We start from the raw sequence: 21,012 nt of genomic DNA, 5'->3' as shown, positions 1-21,012 counted from the left end.
CTATCGCTTCAATCATAATTATATACGTTTTTGTATATAATACACATATATACAAAAACATATATTTTATCGGCTATTATCTTTGGGAGCAACTAAAAATTATACATTTCTCATTAGAATTCCTCTGCCACACGTGTGTGTTTGATACAATGGAAATCATTCTTCGAAAAATGTTATCTGAAAAATAACGTAATTTTTAGAAAATCGTTTCCCTTTTAGTGCAAAATGTTTTTCCCTGAAAAATATGTGTTGGAATCAAACAACGGAAAATGACTTCCGCCCAAAAGTGATGGAATTAATCTTTCCTTTTTAGGTGATGAAAATACTTTTTGGCAATCAAACACCAGAAAATGACTGATAAAAAAATATTTAAGATTTTTAAAAATATTTTCGATCATACCAAACACACCCTAATTCCAAAAAGTGGGAAAAGAACAATATTGAGTATTAGGAATAGGAGTTTAAGTTATATACATCATCGGTATAAGACAATTTTATACAATCAGGTCACGTTTACCTGTTGTAGCAGGTAACCTCCCTTATTTTTAATATTACATATCTCACATTTTAAAAAGGTTTACATAACATATCTTTGGATGACATGATAGTATACAAAAATATTTTATACTGACGGTGTATATAACTAATACAGAAATAAGTAATATGCATACCTTAAGGACATGACAGCTGCAGCCAAAGACACACCAACTATGGAATTGAAATCAGGAAGATGACAACAACAACAACAACAACCTCTCAGTATAATCCTACAGGTGGGGTCTGGGGAGGGTAATATGTACGCAGACCTTACCCCTACCCCGAAGGGTAGAGAGGCTGTTTCCAGGAGACCCTCGGCTCAAAAAAGCAACAGCCGATATATTAGTACCATAAAAATGCATAATAAAATAACCGCAATATAAGAGACATTAAATACAGAATACGAAATACAAAATACGAAATACGAAATCAGGAGGATGAGAGATAACAAAATGGACAGAGGCAAAGATCATAATGAAGTAGGTAAGTTTTATGTCTTTACAATCTTTTTTACAGACCAAATCATAGAATTTCTTGAGTGATTGTCCTCCAGTTACCATATAAACTATGTCAACTCCAACTTCAACAATTAATTGTTGTGGCACAATAATCCATAGCCCAAGTTTTTTCCCAAAAGCATGTTGCCCAAGTTCATGATATCTGTCGAAACGTTTCCCAGGAACCATTTCGTGCATCTCAACCATTTGCCATAATGTGTAAAATGTTATAATCCAAGAAATCACCAAAACTGCTACTCCTGCCCCCCTGAAATTATATGGGATCGTCTTTATACAAATAGTTGGCCGAATTAATTCACTGTTTATTTTTCCTAGTCAGTGTATATGAATAGTACATTGATTATATATACAGGGTTATACACATATTATGCATTTGCCGGCTAGTTAGTTTAAGTGGTTGGGTGGACAATTAGTTAGGTTAATTCTTCAAATTAATTACATATTATCTTATTTTCCTGCTATTGTTACTGTTTGTTTACTATTGTTTCCTTTTTTCAACTTTTTTTTAGCCGAAGATCTATTGGAAATAGCCTCTCTACCTAGTAGCGAAGCCAGGAATTTATCTAGGGTATTCAAACTTGAAAGTGGTAAAAAAATTCTCAGTAAATGGTGTTCAATATATGTTATATACCTCTAAAATTCAATATTTCACCTATATATACAGTATAATTTTTCGACGAAGAGTGGTCAGTTGACCATATTTAGGGCTATGTAGCTTCGACCCTATCTCTATTTTCACCAACTAGGAATAAGGTCTACGTACACGCTATTCTCCCCAGAGGCCACTTGTAGCATTATATTGAATTTATTGTTATTGCTTCAAATTAATTTACATATAAAAATAAGTAGTCAATGAGACACTTTATTTTTTCGTTGTTGGCAAATATTCCTAAGTGCTTATTAGCTTCTGCTAAAGTCATAATTAAGTAAACAACAACAACAACAACAACAACAACCACCCAGTATAATCTCACAAGTGGGGTCTGGGGAGGGTAATATGTACGCAGACCTTACCCCTACCCCGAAGGATAGAGAGGCTGTTTCCGGGAGACCCTCGGCTAAAAAAAAAAAGCAATGGGAGCCGATATATTAATACCATAAAAATGCATAATACAATAACAACAATATAAGAGATATGAAATACAGAATACGAAATACGAAATAAATGGCTGGTATAATAAAAACTAAAACGTGCTAGAAAAACGTGTTTTTATCTAGCAAGCAGTTTAGATTTTTAAATGAGATGGTTAAATAGTTTAACACGATACGTATCAGAGAAGGCAAAAGCCATGAATTTTAGTCTCAAAATTATCAAAAAGAATTTTTACGTGCATACCATCCAAGTTGTGCCAAGGCATAAGGAAGACCGAGGACACCAGCTCCAACCATGGCAGTAACATTGTGGAAAGCTGAATACCACCATTTTGCATTCCTGTTTGAAGTAACAGGAAGCCATGCGTCTATTGCCCTCTCTTCTGCAGATCTTTCATCAGCCTGGAATTTATTATAGGTCCATTAATTATTTTAAATTAAGTACATTTTGTTACCATTATAAATAGTATTGAGGACATAACCTATTCAAGATTTGAAGTTTATAGGACTTTATGACAATCTCAAATTAATAGGAGTATGCACTAATAATTACATTTATAATTAAATATTTATAAATATTCAATGAATTTTTAATACGTCCGATAAAATTATTGTGTTTACGTGAATTGACACATTACATTATCGGCCTAGTGCTCTATGATGTCTACTTAGCTTTTACTTAAATAAAATTCAACCACCTCTAGGAATAAAGGCAAAGCAATTTTTTCTGAATATATTTAAAAGAAAGTTTTTTCTGGAGGTGGAATAACTAGGACTAAAGGCAAAAAAAGTGAAAAGTCTTGTGAGAATGTTACAAATTTAAATGCAGTATACCACCTCTACAATTAATTATTACTCCCTCCGGTCCATAATAAGTGATATTTTTACCTTTTTATTTTGATTAAAAATAAGTATCTTTTTTTACATAATCAAGAATGAATTAACTTTAATTTTTCAAATTTGCCCTTGTTTACATATATCAATGTGTCAAGTTAACAATATACCTATTAAAATTAAGGGTAATTTAGTCAAAATACTTATTTTTTTTCTTCTAGAAGTTAGTATTTTCTTAAGAGGTGTACCAAAAACAAAAAGATCACTTATTATGGACAGGAGCATTTTCTGCTTGTAAAATTCTATTTTACAAAAAGTTAGTATATTTTTATTTGTAAAAGAATGATATCTTGTTATATTCAGAAATAGTTTAAGTTTATACCTCTTAGTTTATCTTTAATGAGATAAATATAATTATATAAATATTGATGACTTGTTCTAAACCACAAGTTTCTAATATCTTTCTTTCTTGTTAATTAAAATTTAGATACTAAAGTAATCAATACTTCAACATAACTCAATATTTTCCATACACACATAAATATATATAAAAATTTATTAAAATTTCAAAAATATTGAATTCACGACCCATAACTTCAAAAGTATAATAAATCAAACATAAAAACAAAAAAGTTAGCCTATCAAATCTAAATAGTGATAAACCTTTAATTAGTTGTTTGGTGGTTCTTGGGAACAGAAAAGTCAGCGCAAGGCAAAAACAAAATGAAAGCACGACGTGGGAACCAAACAAGCTACTCCATCCGGGCCATAATAAGTGATTTTTTAATTTTTTTTGTGGTCCAAAATAAGTGATTTTTTCAGATTTCAAGAATGAATTAATTATTTTTTTATTACAATACCCTTGGAGTAAATAATATTGGAGTATGTGTTATGAGTATTTACGTGAAGAGATAATAAATGTTAATATGGTCAATTTCATTGCTAATTAATACTAAAAGGTAAATTTCTTAATATGTGTGAAAACAACCAAAAAATCACTTATTTTGAACTTGAGGGAGTAATTTACTAGCTATAACATTCACATAGCAGAGACAGAGACGGAATTTAAAGCTTAAGAGTTCTAGATTTTAATCCTTTTAAGTTACTGAATTCTAAAGTAATAACTTATACATATTCAACAAATTTCATTAAATAAATAAATAATTTATGGATCAAAATTATTATATCCGACCGAACCCATAAACTCTATGCTACCTCCACCCCTGGTTGCTAAAAGATAAAAAGAAGTTTGAATTAATATTTATAAAGAAAGAAACTTACACTCTTGGAGCAGTAGTAATTGGAAATATTTGGAGTTTGGACTCAAGAAATTAATGGCTTTAGCAATTAAAAAGAGAGAGAGACCAAAGGAGCTGTTTGTCTTTAAATAAACAAAATAATAGCTCTTAGGCCTTAGCTATGAAAATGATTGGTTCTCAGTTAAAAGGCAGGACTTTTACCAGGGGTTCAACGTTTATTGTATATATATTTAAGCATATATTAATCTTATAAATAAAAAGTAATTTTCCTGCGGAAGAAATTTAAGTGAACTCCCTTTCACCCCTCTAGCGTAAAAATAACACAGACTAGCCAGTTTTTGGATTGGTAACTGAAAAATATCCAGGTTTTGTAAAGTCATTAAAAGATAGTCACTATTTTACTGCAACGCGAAAAGTTTCAGCATAATATACTGAAGATTGGTACACCTGTGTATGAACTTCCAGCATATTATGCCGGAACTCCAACACGCAGAAAGTTCCAGCACAATATACTGGAATATTTTCCGGATTTTGAATAATGTTTTCATTCAAATTTATTTTTATATGAAAAGTGGCTAAATTCCGATTACTTTTGAAACTGTGGCTATTTTTCAATGACCACTTATAAATCTGACTATTTTTTAATTTCTCTCCCCTCTAGCTCTTTGCCCCTGGTTAATTTGCCAATATTTAAACAAGGATTTAACATATACATACACTTTCCGTGTGATAAATTTTCCTATATTTTAACATGTTGTAATCATTGTATTAACGATTACTTATATGATTATCTTTTATATGACCTGAAATAGTGAAGTGTTGTTATATAGGACATATATTATAACATAATATAATATTCGATCAGAGAATAACTCGACTTTTATAGTGTAACTATTATATAAGGATGTTGTTATAGAGAAGTCTGACCGTAGTCGTTTGTTAGAAGGAAGAGATTGTGGGTAATGTTTTTGCTTGACTAAGAATATTATTTTAGAAACAAAGTCTTAAACGAAAGTGATGAGTCTCCTGGTATCATAGAATAGTAATTTTAAATTGTCATAACAGTTCATGCAACAACAACCCAATATAATCCCATTTAGTGGGGTTTGGGGAGAGTATTGTGTACGCAGACTTTATCCCTACCCTGAGGTAGAGAGACTGTTTTCAAATAGACCTTACCCCTACCCTGAGGTAGAGAGATTGTTTCCAAATAGACCTTACCCCTACCCTGAGGTAGAGAGACTGTTTTCAAATAGACCTTACCCCTACCCTGAGGTAGAGAGATTGTTTCCAAATAGACCCTCGGCATCCTTCCCTCCAAGAACTTCCCACCTTGCTCTTGGGAAAATTCGAACTCACAACCTCTTGATTGGAAGTGGAGGTTGCTCACCATCAGAGCAACCATCTGTCATAACAGTTCATAATGTAGTTATATTTGACTTACACGTTCCTTTCACAGCTTAAGTCGTCTTGCCAAAGAATTCCACGAACATAGCATGATCTTTTTATACTTCAGCCATCAATTGTGCACTGTACTAGATATATACTCCTACTTATATGACTAACGATAGAGCTGTCAAAACGGGTCAGCCCAGCCCAACTCAATCCAAGTTTCGTGGAATTTTAATTTGGTGGGTTAGGACGGGCTGGTCCGCCATATGAGTGGCTCTTAAAATGGTCAGCCCAACCCAACCTTAAGAGGGCCGCGGGCTAGCCCTTTAATTTTTTTTTTAGAAAAAAAAATTCTTTAAATCCTTAAATATTTTTTCATGATATAGTAAATTAATCATGTAAACAAGTTTGCTTAGTGCCTATAAAAAGCTTGATATTTAACGAGCAATCTCGTAATTAAAATGCAAATTCTCTATATCTCTAACTTTCTTTTTTAAAGTTACATGAATATTCTCTTAATACTTTTTTTTTGTTTTCCTCAGATTCAGGGATTGCTTCAATAAGTTTATATGCTGAGATTTTTAAATTTAGGATTAATATCATTTACTCATTTCATCATTATAATCCATAAAAGTTTTAAAATTCCTAAAATTTACTAGTGGTCAATTTTTTTATGTGCATTTAAAATTGATCTTTTTCTATACTGAAGAGTAGTTTAAATATTAATAATATATTAAAGTAATCCAAACTGATCATTGGCAACTTAGAATAATATTTTCTTTTAAAAAAAGATTATTATTGGTCACCTAAACCTTCTCGATTTCGTTATTAATTAAGCAAAAGAAAAACTAACTTTGTCATATTACATGCATATCAAAAATCTAATTCTCTTTGATATGGAAGGGTAACTGAGCAATCTAGGGTTGGGGAATGAGGATTATAGTTAATAGTTTTTTTAGTTTTTAGTTTTTTAAATATTAAATATTTAATAGTTAATTAATTTTTGGCTCATGGGCCAATCCAGGCCCAACTCGGTCAAGTCTCAAGGGCCAGCGAGCTGACTTCGGTCGGGCTTATAAGCCTCAATTTTAAATGGACTCAAAAAATCCTAGCCCAACCCTACCCATGTAGCGGGCTGGATTGGGCTGGCCTCACGGGCCAAGCCCATTTTAACGGCTCTAACTAACAACAATAAATTAGTTAATTAATTATAGAATTAAAATTACTTAGTAGCACAACAAATGAAGGAGAATTTTCTGCTTTCATACTCAATATAAGAAAAATAAACAAAAATCGGAGGTAGAGTGTTAGGTATCGGTTCAATCTTTTAGATCCTGTATTTGTATTAGGAAATCTATCAAATATATAATTATGTATAAATATTTAATTGCGAACCCAGTAACTAAGACGAGCTATGAATTCGATGATCAGGGCTATGCCTCTAATATGAATACGTGTATGTTGTAAAGTTAAGTAAACTTTACACCTATTTCCATTCCTAGACAGGTTATAACTGCATTGAAGAATGATCAAATGGGGATTGTTAATTTTGAGAGTATTATATGATAACTAACATGTTTTAATAAGTGAAACCAGAAACATCAACTTTCAATTAATATATTTCCCATAAATATGTGAAAATAGTACGGGCTAGCCAGTTTTCAGACTGGTAATTGAAAAATAATCAGTGCTTGTAAAGTCATTAAAAACTAGCAACTATTTGCTGAAACACGGAAAGTTTCAATATAATATGTTGGATTATGGAGCTCAATCGCATAAATTTCCAGCATATTATGTTGGAACTCCAGCACGTTGAAAGTTCCAGCACAATATGCTAGACATTGGAGCTCCTGCATATAAACTTCCAGCGTATTATGTTGGAACTCCAGCACATTATGCTGGAATCTCATATGTAAAAAATTCAAACTCCGACACATTAAGGGTTTTTTATTAAGAATTTATCTTTACACAAAAAGTGACTAAATTTCGATTGAAACTTTAACTATTTTTTTAATTACCAATTATAAATCTGGCTAATTCTGATTATTTCCTTAGAATAGATATCTAGTCTTCCGTCTAGAATAGCGCCAAGGAAACACCTAATGAGCCAATTAATTTGTGATTATGTTTAGGAAACACTTGGGTGGCGCTTATTTGTGGATAATTTTTAATCTAAATCTCGTACGAAGATTTTCTTTCTTTCAACTACTCAAAGTTAACTCTTTATTTCACCATATTTTACGATTTTAATTAGTTATATCGTGTTATTATTCTACTTTTAAATTATCTTAACGAGTTTAAGTTTCATTCACTGACAGTTTAAAAAATAGTTGCATAACAAGGTCAATTAAAAGGAAATATAGCATTACTTGATAACCTAAAATAAACGGAAAAGGCCTAAAAATGTCACTCAATTAATATAAATGGCTTATCTATGCCATCCATTAAAAGGTCACTCTATTCATGCCACTAACGTTATATTTTTGGTCTATTCATGCCATTAACGTTATACTTTTGGCCTATTTATGCCATTGTCGACTAACAGTTCCATTTTCTGATTTTTAAATAATAAGAATTAATTTTCGACCCCACTTTTTCCACGTGTCTTTATATTACTGGTTCTTCTTTATTTCTTTTAACCCTGATTACGTAAAAATTGCATGGGGGCGCCCTATTTGGTCGCCCCAATTTAACCTATACCAATTTTTTTTAAAAACTTTTAACTTGTACCCACTTTTTAATTAACTTCAGCCCCCTTTCTCCTCCTCCTTCGTTTTCTTCATTTTCTTCTTCTTCTTCTTCTTCTTCTTCTTCTTCTTCTTCTTCTTCTTCTTCTTCTTCTTCTTTCTTCTGCTGCTGTTGGTGTTGTTATGGAACTTCAGTTATTAAAATTTTGTGTAGACATATCTGGTTCAATGATAAGACGAAAATTTTCTTACACTACTGTATTCCAGTCAAGAAATACGAATGGATCTGCAAGTGTTCATTGTTTGGCACCATGTCCTTTTTCACCCTTAACTTCAGGCTGAAGTGAAAGCAATTCACCACAAATTTAGCATCTTGCCCATGATAAGTGTAAGCACGTGATTTTTGCCAAAATGAGAATTACTCCCAAAAATTCAAAAATAAAATGATTTTTCTTTGGTGTGCAATTTTGTGATATTTTGAATAATTATTTGTAGTTGTCTGTGCGTGTTTATTTGCTAAATTAATAAAAAATACAAAAATATGTCGCATTTTGCATGTAGGATTTAATTCTATAATTGATAATAATTAAATTTGTTTTACAAAAATAAAAAAATTACAAAAATAGGCATCGTTTGCATTTTTAGCATTTAATGTCCAAATATATAATTTTATGCTTAATTAATACTTAATTGTGCGTTAATTGTTATTGGGAGTTAATTTGCGCTTTTATAACTTAATTTAGTTCTTAATAATAGTTTAAGTATTTTTATAATTTAGTTTTAGATAAATAAAAGAAGAAAAGAGAGCGAAAATATAAAGAAAGTCGGAATTGGGCCTCTTCTTCAATTTCAAGCCACAGGCCCAAAAAATGGCCCAATCTTCCCTACGACCCAGTCCATTTCGAACTGGGTCAACCCGGTCCATAACCCAACACCCTATTATCTTGCATTTCAAAAAAATAAAACAAAGAAAAACAAAAAAAAATAGGAAGAAAACCCTAAAAAATGCCTAAGCATCCGCCCCCCCCCCCATTTCTCCTTCTTCTTCCACAAAACTCCAAAGCAAAACCATGGCTTCCCTCTCCCATTCCCCTCCATCTTCACGTCTTCATCTTTTCCGTCGACGTCGTCCATGGTTTCTCCGTTGCTTCATCTTCTTCGTCCGAACGAACATCGACGTTTTATGTCCAAGCTGCTCACCATCGCCATGGCCAGTCGCCATTGTTGCTCACGCAGCTGCTACTGCGCTGCCTTCTTCTCCGACTGCCCTTACCCTCGTCGTCAACCCCCATTTCTGTCGATTACAGTCGACAACCCGGGACGACCCAAACAGCCCACCTGCTGCTCACGCAGCTGCTACTGCTGCCATTGCCTTCGTCGACCATTGCTTCCGAGTTGCTGCTGCCTCGTCCAGTTTTTCCTTTCCCCGTTGCTGCGTCTTCAGTCGATGGACAGAACCAGTCGACAGAACCAGTCGACCACTTGCTCTCATGACTTCTGCTTCACTCCATCTCCTTCACGTAAACAAGTGAATCCCAGCTGCCTTGTTCATGCACTTCTGCCGCGACAACTGTTGCTGCTGCTTCGGCGCGGCTTCAGTTGGTTTCGTAGGTTCGTGTTCGTCACCGTTTGGTAGAGCTTTGGCCGAGGTTCGTCGAGTCAGTCCATACATATTTCATGTCGATCCGGTTAGTGGATTTTTGAGTTTTATATTGTCCGCATTTTTGTTTTGATATTTTCGAATCTAAAATCGGCAAATGTTTGTTTTGTTTATCGTTTGACTTAATTTTTAGTTCATGTTCATATGTTGTTTGTTAGATAAATTTTTCAGATTTCAAAGGAAGGATTAATTAGTTATTTTTCATGTTTATTTCATGTTTGTATTGTTGTTTAAGTGAATATTTATTAGTTTAATATTTGTTATATTCAAATTGAAATTTAATTAATTGTTTCTTCAATTTGTTTCATGTATTTGATGTATTTTTCGGAAATTGTTAATATTGTTAAAGTTCAAGTTTAAATTCATAATTGTTTCTTCTTAGTTTTGTTTTGTCATTTGCCTAAAAGAATTTAGTTGCAATAAGGGAAGTATGTTGGTTTTTAGTCATTTGAATCCGTCGTTTTTATTTTTAGATTTAATTCATGTTCATATTATGTTTGTTTGATTTTGAATCCGAAATGTGTATAGTTTGATTTCTTGTTTACCATTTGTGATTATTTCTTGAATTGGTCTCATAATCTTGTTTAAAGTTTAATATAAGAATTGTTTGTTGTAATATTGTTAGAGTGGATTTTAAGTTCAATATGATTGAATTTAGAAATCTAAATATACTTGTTTGATTGTTATTGTTGTTTAAATCCGAAAAATAGATTTGTTGTTGCTAAAAATATTGTTCAATCAAATCTTAGTTGTTCTTGGTTGTTCAATTTGTGTTCATGTGATTTATTGTTGAAATGTTATTAAAATCATGTTCATGTGATATTGTTGTTATGATGTTCATCCGTGTTCATATTGTTGTTTGAACATTGTTAGAAATTGATCGTATTGTCTATATTTTGGTTAAGTTTGATTAATTGATGTGTTATAGTTGATGGGTAGTTTGGTAAATTTGTAATACGTTCAGGGGTAGTTTGGTAATTTCAGTAAGGTCGGAAGGGGTAGTTTACGAATTGTACATTTTGTAATTGTTTATTTGAAGCATGGGGGACAAAATGAAATGGGGTGGGTTGTGATATGATTATTTAATATAAAGGGGGGACAAGATTTAATTTAAAGTGGAATCTTGCATTATTTTAAATGAAGCATGGGGGACAAAATATAATGGGGTGGTGTGATATATTTATTTAATGTAATGGGGATGAGTAAGAAGATAATGAGTTTGGTAGAGAAAGGGATTGATTTTAATTGATTAAAGGGTGGGGATTATATATAGAGAGGTCTGAAAAATCAGAAAGGGAGAAAAAAAAGAGAGATTAAAAAAAAAAAAAGCTGAACATTTATTCCGAAAAAAACATTGAAACTCTCAAGAAAAGAAAAACATATAAAGAAAAAAAAGTTGAAAATTAGAAGAGAAAGTAGTACACACCTGATAAATATTCTGGTATACAGGTGTAGAAATTAAGGGTTGAAGATTAACTAGCCTTTCAAAAATCTGAAAATTTCCCTTGGTTTCTGTCCATTATTTTCGGCATTCCTGGATTTTATTTTGAATTTTTCAAAGCTGTCACTGGGATTTTCGTTGACTGGTTATTGCTGGTTATTGTTGCTGTTGCTGTGTTACGTATTACGTTGCTGACTTTCTTCTTCTTATATTGACAATATCAGGTACACAACTGTAATTTTGGCATTTTGTAAGCTGAAATGAAGAATGGAGTGTTAAATTTTTAATTTAGTTTAATTTAATTTTTTGTATTGTATTTAGGTTATTCATGTATTATTATTCTGTAAATCACTGTCATTGGCATAACTAGGCATATTATAGCGACATATCAAATAACGCCTTAACCAGATTATTAGGAAATATATTTAAGCCTGTTTATTAATTAAAACTGTTTAATAAAAAAATAGAAGAAATAACGTAAAAAATGGCGTTATTGAATCAGTTTGGCAAAAGTTAACTAAGTTCCTTATTCATAAGGTTTTTCGTCAACGATAAGTTAATCGGAATCATGTAGTCAATTTCAGTTAAAACATGAATTAGTTTGCGAACAAGTATTAGGACATGATGTGAATTAAAACAAAGTTAGTTAAGGTTAAATTATTTATTTTTTTTAGAAAATATGGTTTAGTAATCAAGTTTTTTTTTTTCTTTCAATTTTCAGTATTTATAAATAATTAGTTTCAATAAGCTTAAGTCTTACTAACAATTTAAATTTTAATCAAATTATGGGATAATTAGTTTTTTTTTATTTTTTTATTTTATTTTTCGATAATTCCATGTTGTATTTATGATTATAATTTTTATTACTTTCTGTTAATATTTGTTTTTCTCTTCTATTTAATATGTTATTTTCAAGAATGTAGATATTGATTTTATATTTATAGACAAACTTAGTAATAATAAAAAGGTAGTCATTAAAGGATATTCTTAAAATAAGGAAGGATTTCGCTAAAAATAAATAGATGTAAATAATACAAATTTACATAATTCTCTAATCTCATTTATTTATTTAATTATTTTAAAAAAAAATTACTTAGAATTTGGGATGGATTGTTTAGTGAATTTCACTTCCTTCCCCAAAGATAATGACGCGCTAGACTCTTTAGGCGCGATTTAATTAATTTTACCTTCTTAAACTCGGATGCGCATTTCATGCGACCCAAATCTAAATCCTAAAACATCAAATAAAATATGTTTCGTATTGTGGGTGCATTTCATGTGACACAATCCAAAGATATGTTTTAAGCGATGTTCACATTCCTAAAAAAAATAATAATTATAATAATAAAGCGGTAAAAAGATAAAATTTGCACATGGTTCATAATTGTATTAAAAATCAGATAAATAAGCCGAATATAACAGTTGAGCGACCGTGCTAGAACCACGGAACTCGGGAATGCCTAACACCTTCTCCCGGGTTAACAGAATTCCTTATCCGGATTTCTGGTACGCAGACTGTAATATGGAGTCATTCTTTTCCTCGATTCGGGATTAAAATTGGTGACTTGGGACACCCTAAATCTCCCAAGTGGCGACTCTGAAATAAATAAATAAATCCCGTTTCGATTGTCCTTTAATTGGAAAAACTCCCCTGTACCCTCGCGGGTGCGGAAAAAGGAGGTGTGACAGCTCTGGCGACTCCGCTGGGGACCGAACCCAGAATCTCTGGTTCAGGGTTCAGAATTCGAGCTTGGAATAATTGTTGTATTTGGCTTCGTTTGATTTTGTTACATGATCTGTGCTTAATGTGCTAATTAACTGCTTTTACCGCTTTGATCTTATGTGAACTGTATATAAGCTGTGCCGAAACCCATCTCCTCTCTGAGTCTTCTAAATCATGAAGAAGGGTGCACTTCGTGTGACTTCTTTTCTGTATAGTGTCTAAATTCCCAATTTAGAACGAGGTTCGGACAAGTTGCTAAGCCGGTGAAGCTTCTGTATTCCCGGTACGCTACCCCCCCTCGGCTCGAGCTGTCCGCTCGGGTAAGCCAGGTCTAGAACAAACACCCAGGTTCTGAACCTAGTATAACAAAGCCACATGCCGGATCCCTAGTAGGAACGTTTGTTTGCATCACGTGCATCTGACTTTGGAGGCTCAACACAGGGGTTGGGTCTGTCTAGGACAGGTGCACCAAAAATGAAAATGACCATCCTGATGCATCTTATTTGTTTTATGTGCATTTATTTGCTCGGTCTTGCATGTTGACCGGCTTCTGAGTCTCGGGAGTGTAAAGAATAAAATAAAATAAAAATAGCAAGTGGAAAGTTAGATGATTAATTTAGAAAAATCAGTGTCCAAGTACTGTCGAAATACTGTCACACCTCCGTTTTCCGCGCCCGCGAGGCGCAGGGGAGTTTTTTCCAATTAAAGGACAATCGAAACGGGATTCGTTTAATTATTTCAGAGTCGCCACTTGGGAGATTTAGGGTGTCCCAAGTCACCAATTTTAATCCCGAATCGAGGAAAATAATGACTCTATATTATGGTCTGCGTACCAGAAATCCGGATAAGGAATTCTGTTAACCCGGGAGAAGGTGTTAGGCATTCCCGAGTTCCGTGGTTCTAGCACGGTCGCTCAACTGTTATATTCGGCTTGATTATCTGATCTTATACAAGTGTGAACTTATGTGCAAAATTTAACTTTTAACCGCCTTTTATCATTTACTGTTTTTATCAAGAATTGCAACGTTGTGAAAATGTATCTCGAACCGCGTTACAATCAATGTACCCGTGGTCGTCGACACACTTTGACTCCGTTGAGATTTGGATTTGGGTCACATCAATGTGCACCCGAGTTTAAGGAAATTAGATTATTAAAGGCGCGCCTAAAGCGACTAGCGTATTCATTTTGGGTAAGACCGTGGAATTTTACTAAACGGTCCATCCCGAAGTCTAAGCAAATTTCTTAAGGCAAATATTTACTGAGGGCCCCGCAGTTTGTATTTTATTTGGCGAGGCTCATCTCATCCCCCTTTTTTGATGAAATTGCAACGTCATGGACACACATCTCGAACCACGTCACAATCAATGTACCCATGATTAGAAACACATTTCGAATCCGTTGAGATTTGGATTTGGGTCACATAAATGTGCACCCGAGTTTAAGAAGGTAAGGTTTATTAAAGCGTGTCCTAAAGAGACTAACGTGTTGTTATTTTAGGAGGGTTGTGAGATTTGCTAAACAACCCGTCCTGGAAACTGAATGCTTCAATAATATACATTTAACAAGGGCCCCGCATCTGCGTGTTTTGTTTATTTTCATCGAGGCTCATCTCGTTCTTATTTTTAAAGGATATCCTATAGCAACTACGTTTCTTGTCGTGTTCGTCTCTATCAATTGAAAACGGTAGATAGTCCTAATTAATTACATGCTTGCAAGTTGTTTGTAATGGAATTCGGAAATGCTTAACAAAAGTTGGGACCGAAGCTGCGTGCACAGTCGGCCAAACAAATAATCCTGGGCCCAAATCCAGCCCACGCGCGGTTGGCCAGACCTGGGCCACTGCTCGCTCGATGCGGGCCTGCCTGATCTGTCCTCGACCTGGGCTCGACCCTTGTGAGGTTGAGGCCGTGAACTTGTTCTGGGTTCTATTGGCGTGGTTTATCAGTTATAAAAGGATCGCCTATTAAAGGGAAAGAAATTAACTAGTAGTGGATAGTTTTCATGCTTGGCCTATTAAAGAATATACTGCACAGTTAAACTACGTATAAGATACAACCTATTACATTGGGAATATTTTCATCTAACAACATACATATATAAACTAACATTCAGCTAATCTATATTGATATATACTGGGCATACAGGCTACTTCCATTATCAAAACAGGAGTGAAAATTATTATGCAGTACATGATATCTAATGTAACAATCTATGTATAAAAGTCACTCTTCAGGTCTTTTCTTTTGTATTCATGCTCAACTTTCTAATTACATTTGACAGAGTATTAGTCATGTACCTGGTATAGAGAAACAAAAGAAGAAGGAAATGATCAGCTGAGGGGTATGCGGCAAATACAACAACAGCAGATAAACAGCAATAACACAGCAACAATCCAACAACCACAAATGTTTTCCACAGCCCACAAACAACCAGCAATATTTCCCAGAACAAAGAAAACCAGCAAATAGTCGAGCACCAAATGAGCAATCCCAGGAAAGAGTGATGAAACAACAGCAATACCAGAGTATTCAATGCAGTAAAACTAACAGTTCAACAACCACAAGCAGCTCAGTCAATGCAAACCACAGAGCTTGGCCGAGACAGCTTGACCAATATGAACTCTTATACAACTTTTCAGACAGTGTTTGGTTACAGTGTTTACTGGAAATCAACTTATGTTTTCAGTCTTTTCCTTTAAACTCACAAGACCTCTCCTCAAGACTAAAATTTCCAGCTTTTTCTCTCTTTTTCCTGAAGACTAAAAGTCCAGCCTCAGACTCAAAAAAAACTCCAGCCTCTTTTAAGTTCTCAAAATGGCTTATTTATAAGCCAAAAACCAGTGCAGTTAAGCTGCCCCCTTTTTGCTGCAACTTGCAGCCTGCCCATACTCTTTAAAGCCCATGCCTAAGCATCTTTTGGTGTCAGCCCCCTTTATCCCCACGCCTGGTTTTGTTTAATCAGGAGTTATGGGCCTCATTTTTTATTCAATTTAAGTCCCATACTCTTATGTCTTGTTCCCCATTGGCATTAATTTAATCCCAAATTAGTACCCTACTTGTCAGCTCATTTAAACTAATCATTTTTGTTCTTTGCAAACCCCAGACTACCCCTGTTAAACCCTGGTTACCACTGTCTTGACCCTTTGCCGCATCAGGGCATTTTTGAACTGATGAAAGTTTCAAATTCAGGACTGCCTAGACTGAACCTTTCAGTCATTTTTCAATGCAAACAAACTATTTCAAACAATGTTGGGGCCTTCAATCAGTGGCAAAGTATCAATTAGTCATGCGACATTATTAGCTCGTTTGATTCATTAGTTATAGAAACTAATCAACGACATTTATCGAGTCGACTATACTAATTATAGCAGGTAATAATCAGTCGCTCACACAAACAATATGTTCAGGGACCTAAAGGGCTTCGGACAACTTGGTCAGTCACTAGGAACCTATATAAGTTTATTCATGCGACGACTATACTAATCGGACATGCTTATCATAGGATACATTTAAATCATACACAGAAACCAATCGACCAAATAAAAGGTCTTTACAGAGATGAAGAAATCCGAATGAAAAATAACAAAAAATAACAAACAAACACAACGAAACATGCTGACCACTTAATCAAAACTAACACAAAAGAAAGGAAAACTTACCGAAAATGCTTAAATCAAACAGACCCAAATCTGATTCAACTTCGAACTTTTGAGGCCGAACAAACTTTAATCAGGGTGTTCTCACATGAGAACACCTTGATTAAGGTCTATTAGACCTCAAACCCATGTCAAAACCGGCCGGGTTCCCCAGGTGCATGTGTTTCAAGTTCTGGATTTCCAGATCTGGATTTTTAGGAGTTGTGGGTAGATTCGGACCAAACCAAGCTTGGTTTGGTCACGAGGAAGGTCAGGGGAGTGTCTGGTATGAAGATGGGATGGTTTGGCATAGATCCGGGTTCGACTCAAATCTTCAAATGAAGATTCGAGACGAACGGAAGTGATTCGAGGCTCGTGGTTAGTGGATTTGTGTTCAGGACAGTGAGGTGGTCCTAGGGTGTTCAGGAGGTGGCCACCGGCGTCCATGCCGCCGGGTTCTGGTGAAAGGGAAGCTAGGGCGGCTGCTAGGGTTTGGGGGGGGGGCTTCAGTGTTTGGATGAAGACGATGAGTGGGGGGGTTAGAATAGGGGGCGTGGGGTGTGATAGGAGGCTTATATACGGGGAGGCTGATTCAATCCTGGCCGTTGGATCGATTAAAATTGATGGCCAGGATTGGGGAGGCTAGACCATACGGTGCCGTTTGGTTAATCAAGGGGTCGGTCAAAAACGGGAATGGGTCGGGTCATGAGGGCTAATAAGGGCCATCGGATCAATGGAAATGAACGGCCCAGATTGATTTGCCTGAAACGACGTCGTTTCAGGAGATGCCTGGGTAGCCGGTTTTGGACTGGACCTGATCGAATTGGTTTGGGCCTATTTTTGGTTTATTTCCTTGGCCCAAACCGTTTTCTTCATTCTTTTCTCCCTTTCTTTTTCTTTTTTTTTCTAATCTTAAAACTAAAAATAAAAATGAAATTCAAACAAACATAATTATCAAAATATTTAAATAGGTTAAATCGCACCCTAGAATATTTTTTGTGAATTTTTCTTTTACTGAATGAATTATGGTCTAATTACCAGATCATACACATTTTGTACTTTGTTTAATAATGTAAAAAAATGGACAAAATGGACAGACCCACACATGACTAGCAGCACACGTTACGGAAAATTGAAAATTGTACAGCGAGGTCCTTTGTTACTATTTCTTTTGGAGTGACTGTCCGTGAAGCAAAAATCACGTGCTTACAGCTGCCCCTCTTTGCACGAAGACACGAAGGGTTTTCGCGCAAAGATAAAGCGAGCGATTTTTGCCCGTCCGAATACTCCGTGTGAAGCATTTTTTGAAAGAGATTTGACCGAACCTTTGCTTCAGAGGTTTCCTACATATCCTGGGCTGAACAGGAATCAGGTCAATGTAGTTCGGGAAATTTTGGTAGCTGGGACTACCGTGTGACTGTATTGCTTGCTGTTGTTGTGCGCTGTTGTATGCTGCTGTAGGATGCTACTGCTCAACCGATCTCCCTATTACATTGCTCTAAAAGGAAAACAAGAAGCTAAGCTAAATTGAGGATCCTGAAATCTTATCCATCTTCAACTTGTTCTTGTTGCTTTGCTTTCTTGTCGGCTAACACTCTCCTCCGATGCCTTTATCTTGTGACTTTGGGAGATGATGCTGGTCCTTTGCTGACGTTTGAATGCCAGTTTACATTACTTTGCTTGATCCGCTGGGGACACGGCTTTCTTCTTTAAATCTTCCAATGGCTTCTTCAGTGGTATGTTTCTTCATCAGCATCGTCATGCTGGGCATGCTACAATGTTTCCAAACTGCTTCTTTTGAGATGCGTTCCTTTTTCCTTTTGAATTGCACACTTGCCTCTGCACTTAAATGTATTCCCGCATTATACTGGTGGGCGACCTAGAACTTAAATGTATTCCCGCATTATACTGGTGGGCGACCTAGAACTTAAAATGTATTCCCGCATTATACTGGTGGGCGACCTAGAACTTAAATGTATTCCCGCATTATACTGGTGGGCGACCTAGAACTTAAAATGTATTCCCGCATTATACTGGTGGGCGACCTAGAACTTAAATGTATTCCCGCATTATACTGGTGGGCGACCTAGAACTTAAATGTATTCCCGCATTATACTGGTGGGCGACCTAGAACTTAAATGTATTCCCTCATTATACTGGTGGGCGACCTAGAACTTAAATGTATTCCCGCATTATACTGGTGGGCGACCTAGAACTTAAAAGTATTCCCGCATTATACTGGTGGGCGACCTAGAACTTAAATGTATTCCCGCATTATACTGGTGGGCGACCTAGAACTTAAATGTATTCCCGCATTATACTGGTGGGCGACCTAGAACTTAAATGTATTCCCGCATTATACTGGTGGGCGACCTAGAACTTAAAAGTATTCTCGCATTATACTGGTGGGCGACCTAGAACTTAAAAGTATTCCCGCATTATACTGGTGGGCGACCTAGAACTTAAATGTATTCCCGCATTATACTGGTGGGCGACCTAGAACTTAAAAGTATTCCCGCATTATACTGGTGGGCGACCTAGAACTTAAAAGTATTCCCGCATTATACTGGTGGGCGACCTAGAACTTAAATGTATTCCCGCATTATACTGGTGGGCGACCTAGAACTTAAAATGTATTCCCGCATTATACTGGTGGGCGACCTAGAACTTAAATGTATTCCCGCATTATACTGGTGGGCGACCTAGAACTTAAAATGTATTCCCGCATTATACTGGTGGGCGACCTAGAACTTAAATGTATTCCCGCATTATACTGGTGGGCGACCTAGAACTTAAAATGTATTCCCGCATTATACTGGTGGGCGACCTAGAACTTAAAAGTATTCCCGCATTATACTGGTGGGCGACCTAGAACTTAAAAGTATTCCCGCATTATACTGGTGGGCGACCTAGAACTTAAATGTATTCCCGCATTATACTGGTGGGCGACCTAGAACTTAAAATGTATTCCCGCATTATACTGGTGGGCGACCTAGAACTTAAAAGTATTCCCGCATTATACTGGTGGGCGACCTAGAACTTAAAATGTATTCCCGCATTATACTGGTGGGCGACCTAGAACTTAAATGTATTCCCGCATTATACTGGTGGGCGACCTAGAACTTAAAATGTATTCCCGCATTATACTGGTGGGCGACCTAGAACTTAAATGTATTCCCGCATTATACTGGTGGGCGACCTAGAACTTAAAATGTATTCCCGCATTATACTGGTGGGCGACCTAGAACTTAAATGTATTCCCGCATTATACTGGTGGGCGACCTAGAACTTAAAATGTATTCCCGCATTATACTGGTGGGCGACCTAGAACTTAAATGTATTCCCGCATTCTAACTCCCGAAACCACTCCCTTTTGGAGCTTACTTCTTCAAAAATTTCCGGGCACAATCACTGCATTGCCCGGGACCGGACTTTAAGACTGTTTGTATTATCCTGCATTGGATGAATTCCCCTTTGGTTCCTGGTAGTAAGCTTTGAAAAATCCTTTCAAGACACATTTTAGGAAAAGAAATAAAGATATGGAAAAAAGAAAAACTTTCTGAACCAATATTTTGTGGGAGGAGACAATCCAAAGAACTCATCTGGAGGACACAACTGGTCCCCGTGATCATGACGCGCACCATAGATTCCCGACCCAGTCTATTTGTATCAATTCGATTTGTCCGACGGTCTGACTTGCTGGGGATGATAAATGGATGTTCATCTTGTTGCGAATGTGGTAGCTTTTGCTGCTCTATCTTGTCGCCTCATAGTGCCCTTCGAGGGGTTTTCACTAATGAGACTCTCTCTTTTCTCTCATCTCCCGGCGCCTTATGGTGCCTGTGAAGGTTTTCACCAATAAGACTCTCTCATTTCATATCCCTCGTCTTACGTCGCCTCTCGGTGCCTGCGAAGGTTTTCACCGATGAGACTCTCTCATTTTATTTCTTTCGATGAATCGGGGCGTTGTAGATACGACCCTCTCTTCTGGAGATTCCTTTGACTATCAATTCATTCCCAGTCTCACGATCCTCTTCTTTGCTGGGGATCAGTGTATCATTCTCGGTCTTATTTGCCGGATTTGGCATCTCTCGAACATTGATCGGGAGGTCTTTTGGATGTTGACGTTGGTTTTGGTGTGGAGCTAAAGAAAGGCTATGAAAAATGAAAATAATTTGATGGGTGATGTGCTACAACTTTTGGAATCAAACCTTTGTTGGAATTTTAAAACATA

At 35.7% G+C, this 21,012-nt stretch overlaps 1 protein-coding gene across 1 annotated transcript; it reads right to left on the bottom strand.

Moving 5' to 3' along the window:
• Positions 1-643: 643 nt before the first annotated feature.
• On the bottom strand, positions 644-5,652 carry LOC138878771 (lysine histidine transporter 1-like). Its single transcript, XM_070158466.1, has 5 exons — positions 5,631-5,652; positions 4,263-4,303; positions 2,392-2,549; positions 979-1,302; positions 644-734 (listed from the first exon to the last, which is right to left on the bottom strand). Exons 1-5 carry the CDS (start codon positions 5,650-5,652, stop codon positions 644-646), a joined length of 636 nt encoding a protein of 211 aa, XP_070014567.1.
• Positions 5,653-21,012: the final 15,360 nt, after the last annotated feature.

Source organism: Nicotiana sylvestris, chromosome 9, assembly GCF_000393655.2.
Source record: "Nicotiana sylvestris chromosome 9, ASM39365v2, whole genome shotgun sequence".
Classification (NCBI taxonomy): Eukaryota; Viridiplantae; Streptophyta; class Magnoliopsida; order Solanales; family Solanaceae; genus Nicotiana; species Nicotiana sylvestris.
Note: the sequence above shows the minus strand (reverse complement) of the source record. Positions and strands in the feature narration are given on the sequence as shown.

Excerpts from the sequence above, each read along its gene's own strand:
- LOC138878771 (XM_070158466.1), bottom strand. The coding sequence starts at position 5,652 with ATGACAGATGGTTGCTCTGATG. Across the intron at positions 4,304-5,630 it reads GACAGATGGTTGCTCTGATG|TCCAAACTCCAAATATTTCC; the intron begins GTGAGCAACCTC and ends TAATTTCTTGAG. Across the intron at positions 735-978 it reads TCTGTCCATTTTGTTATCTC|TCATCTTCCTGATTTCAATT; the intron begins TCATCCTCCTGA and ends TTGTTGTTGTTG.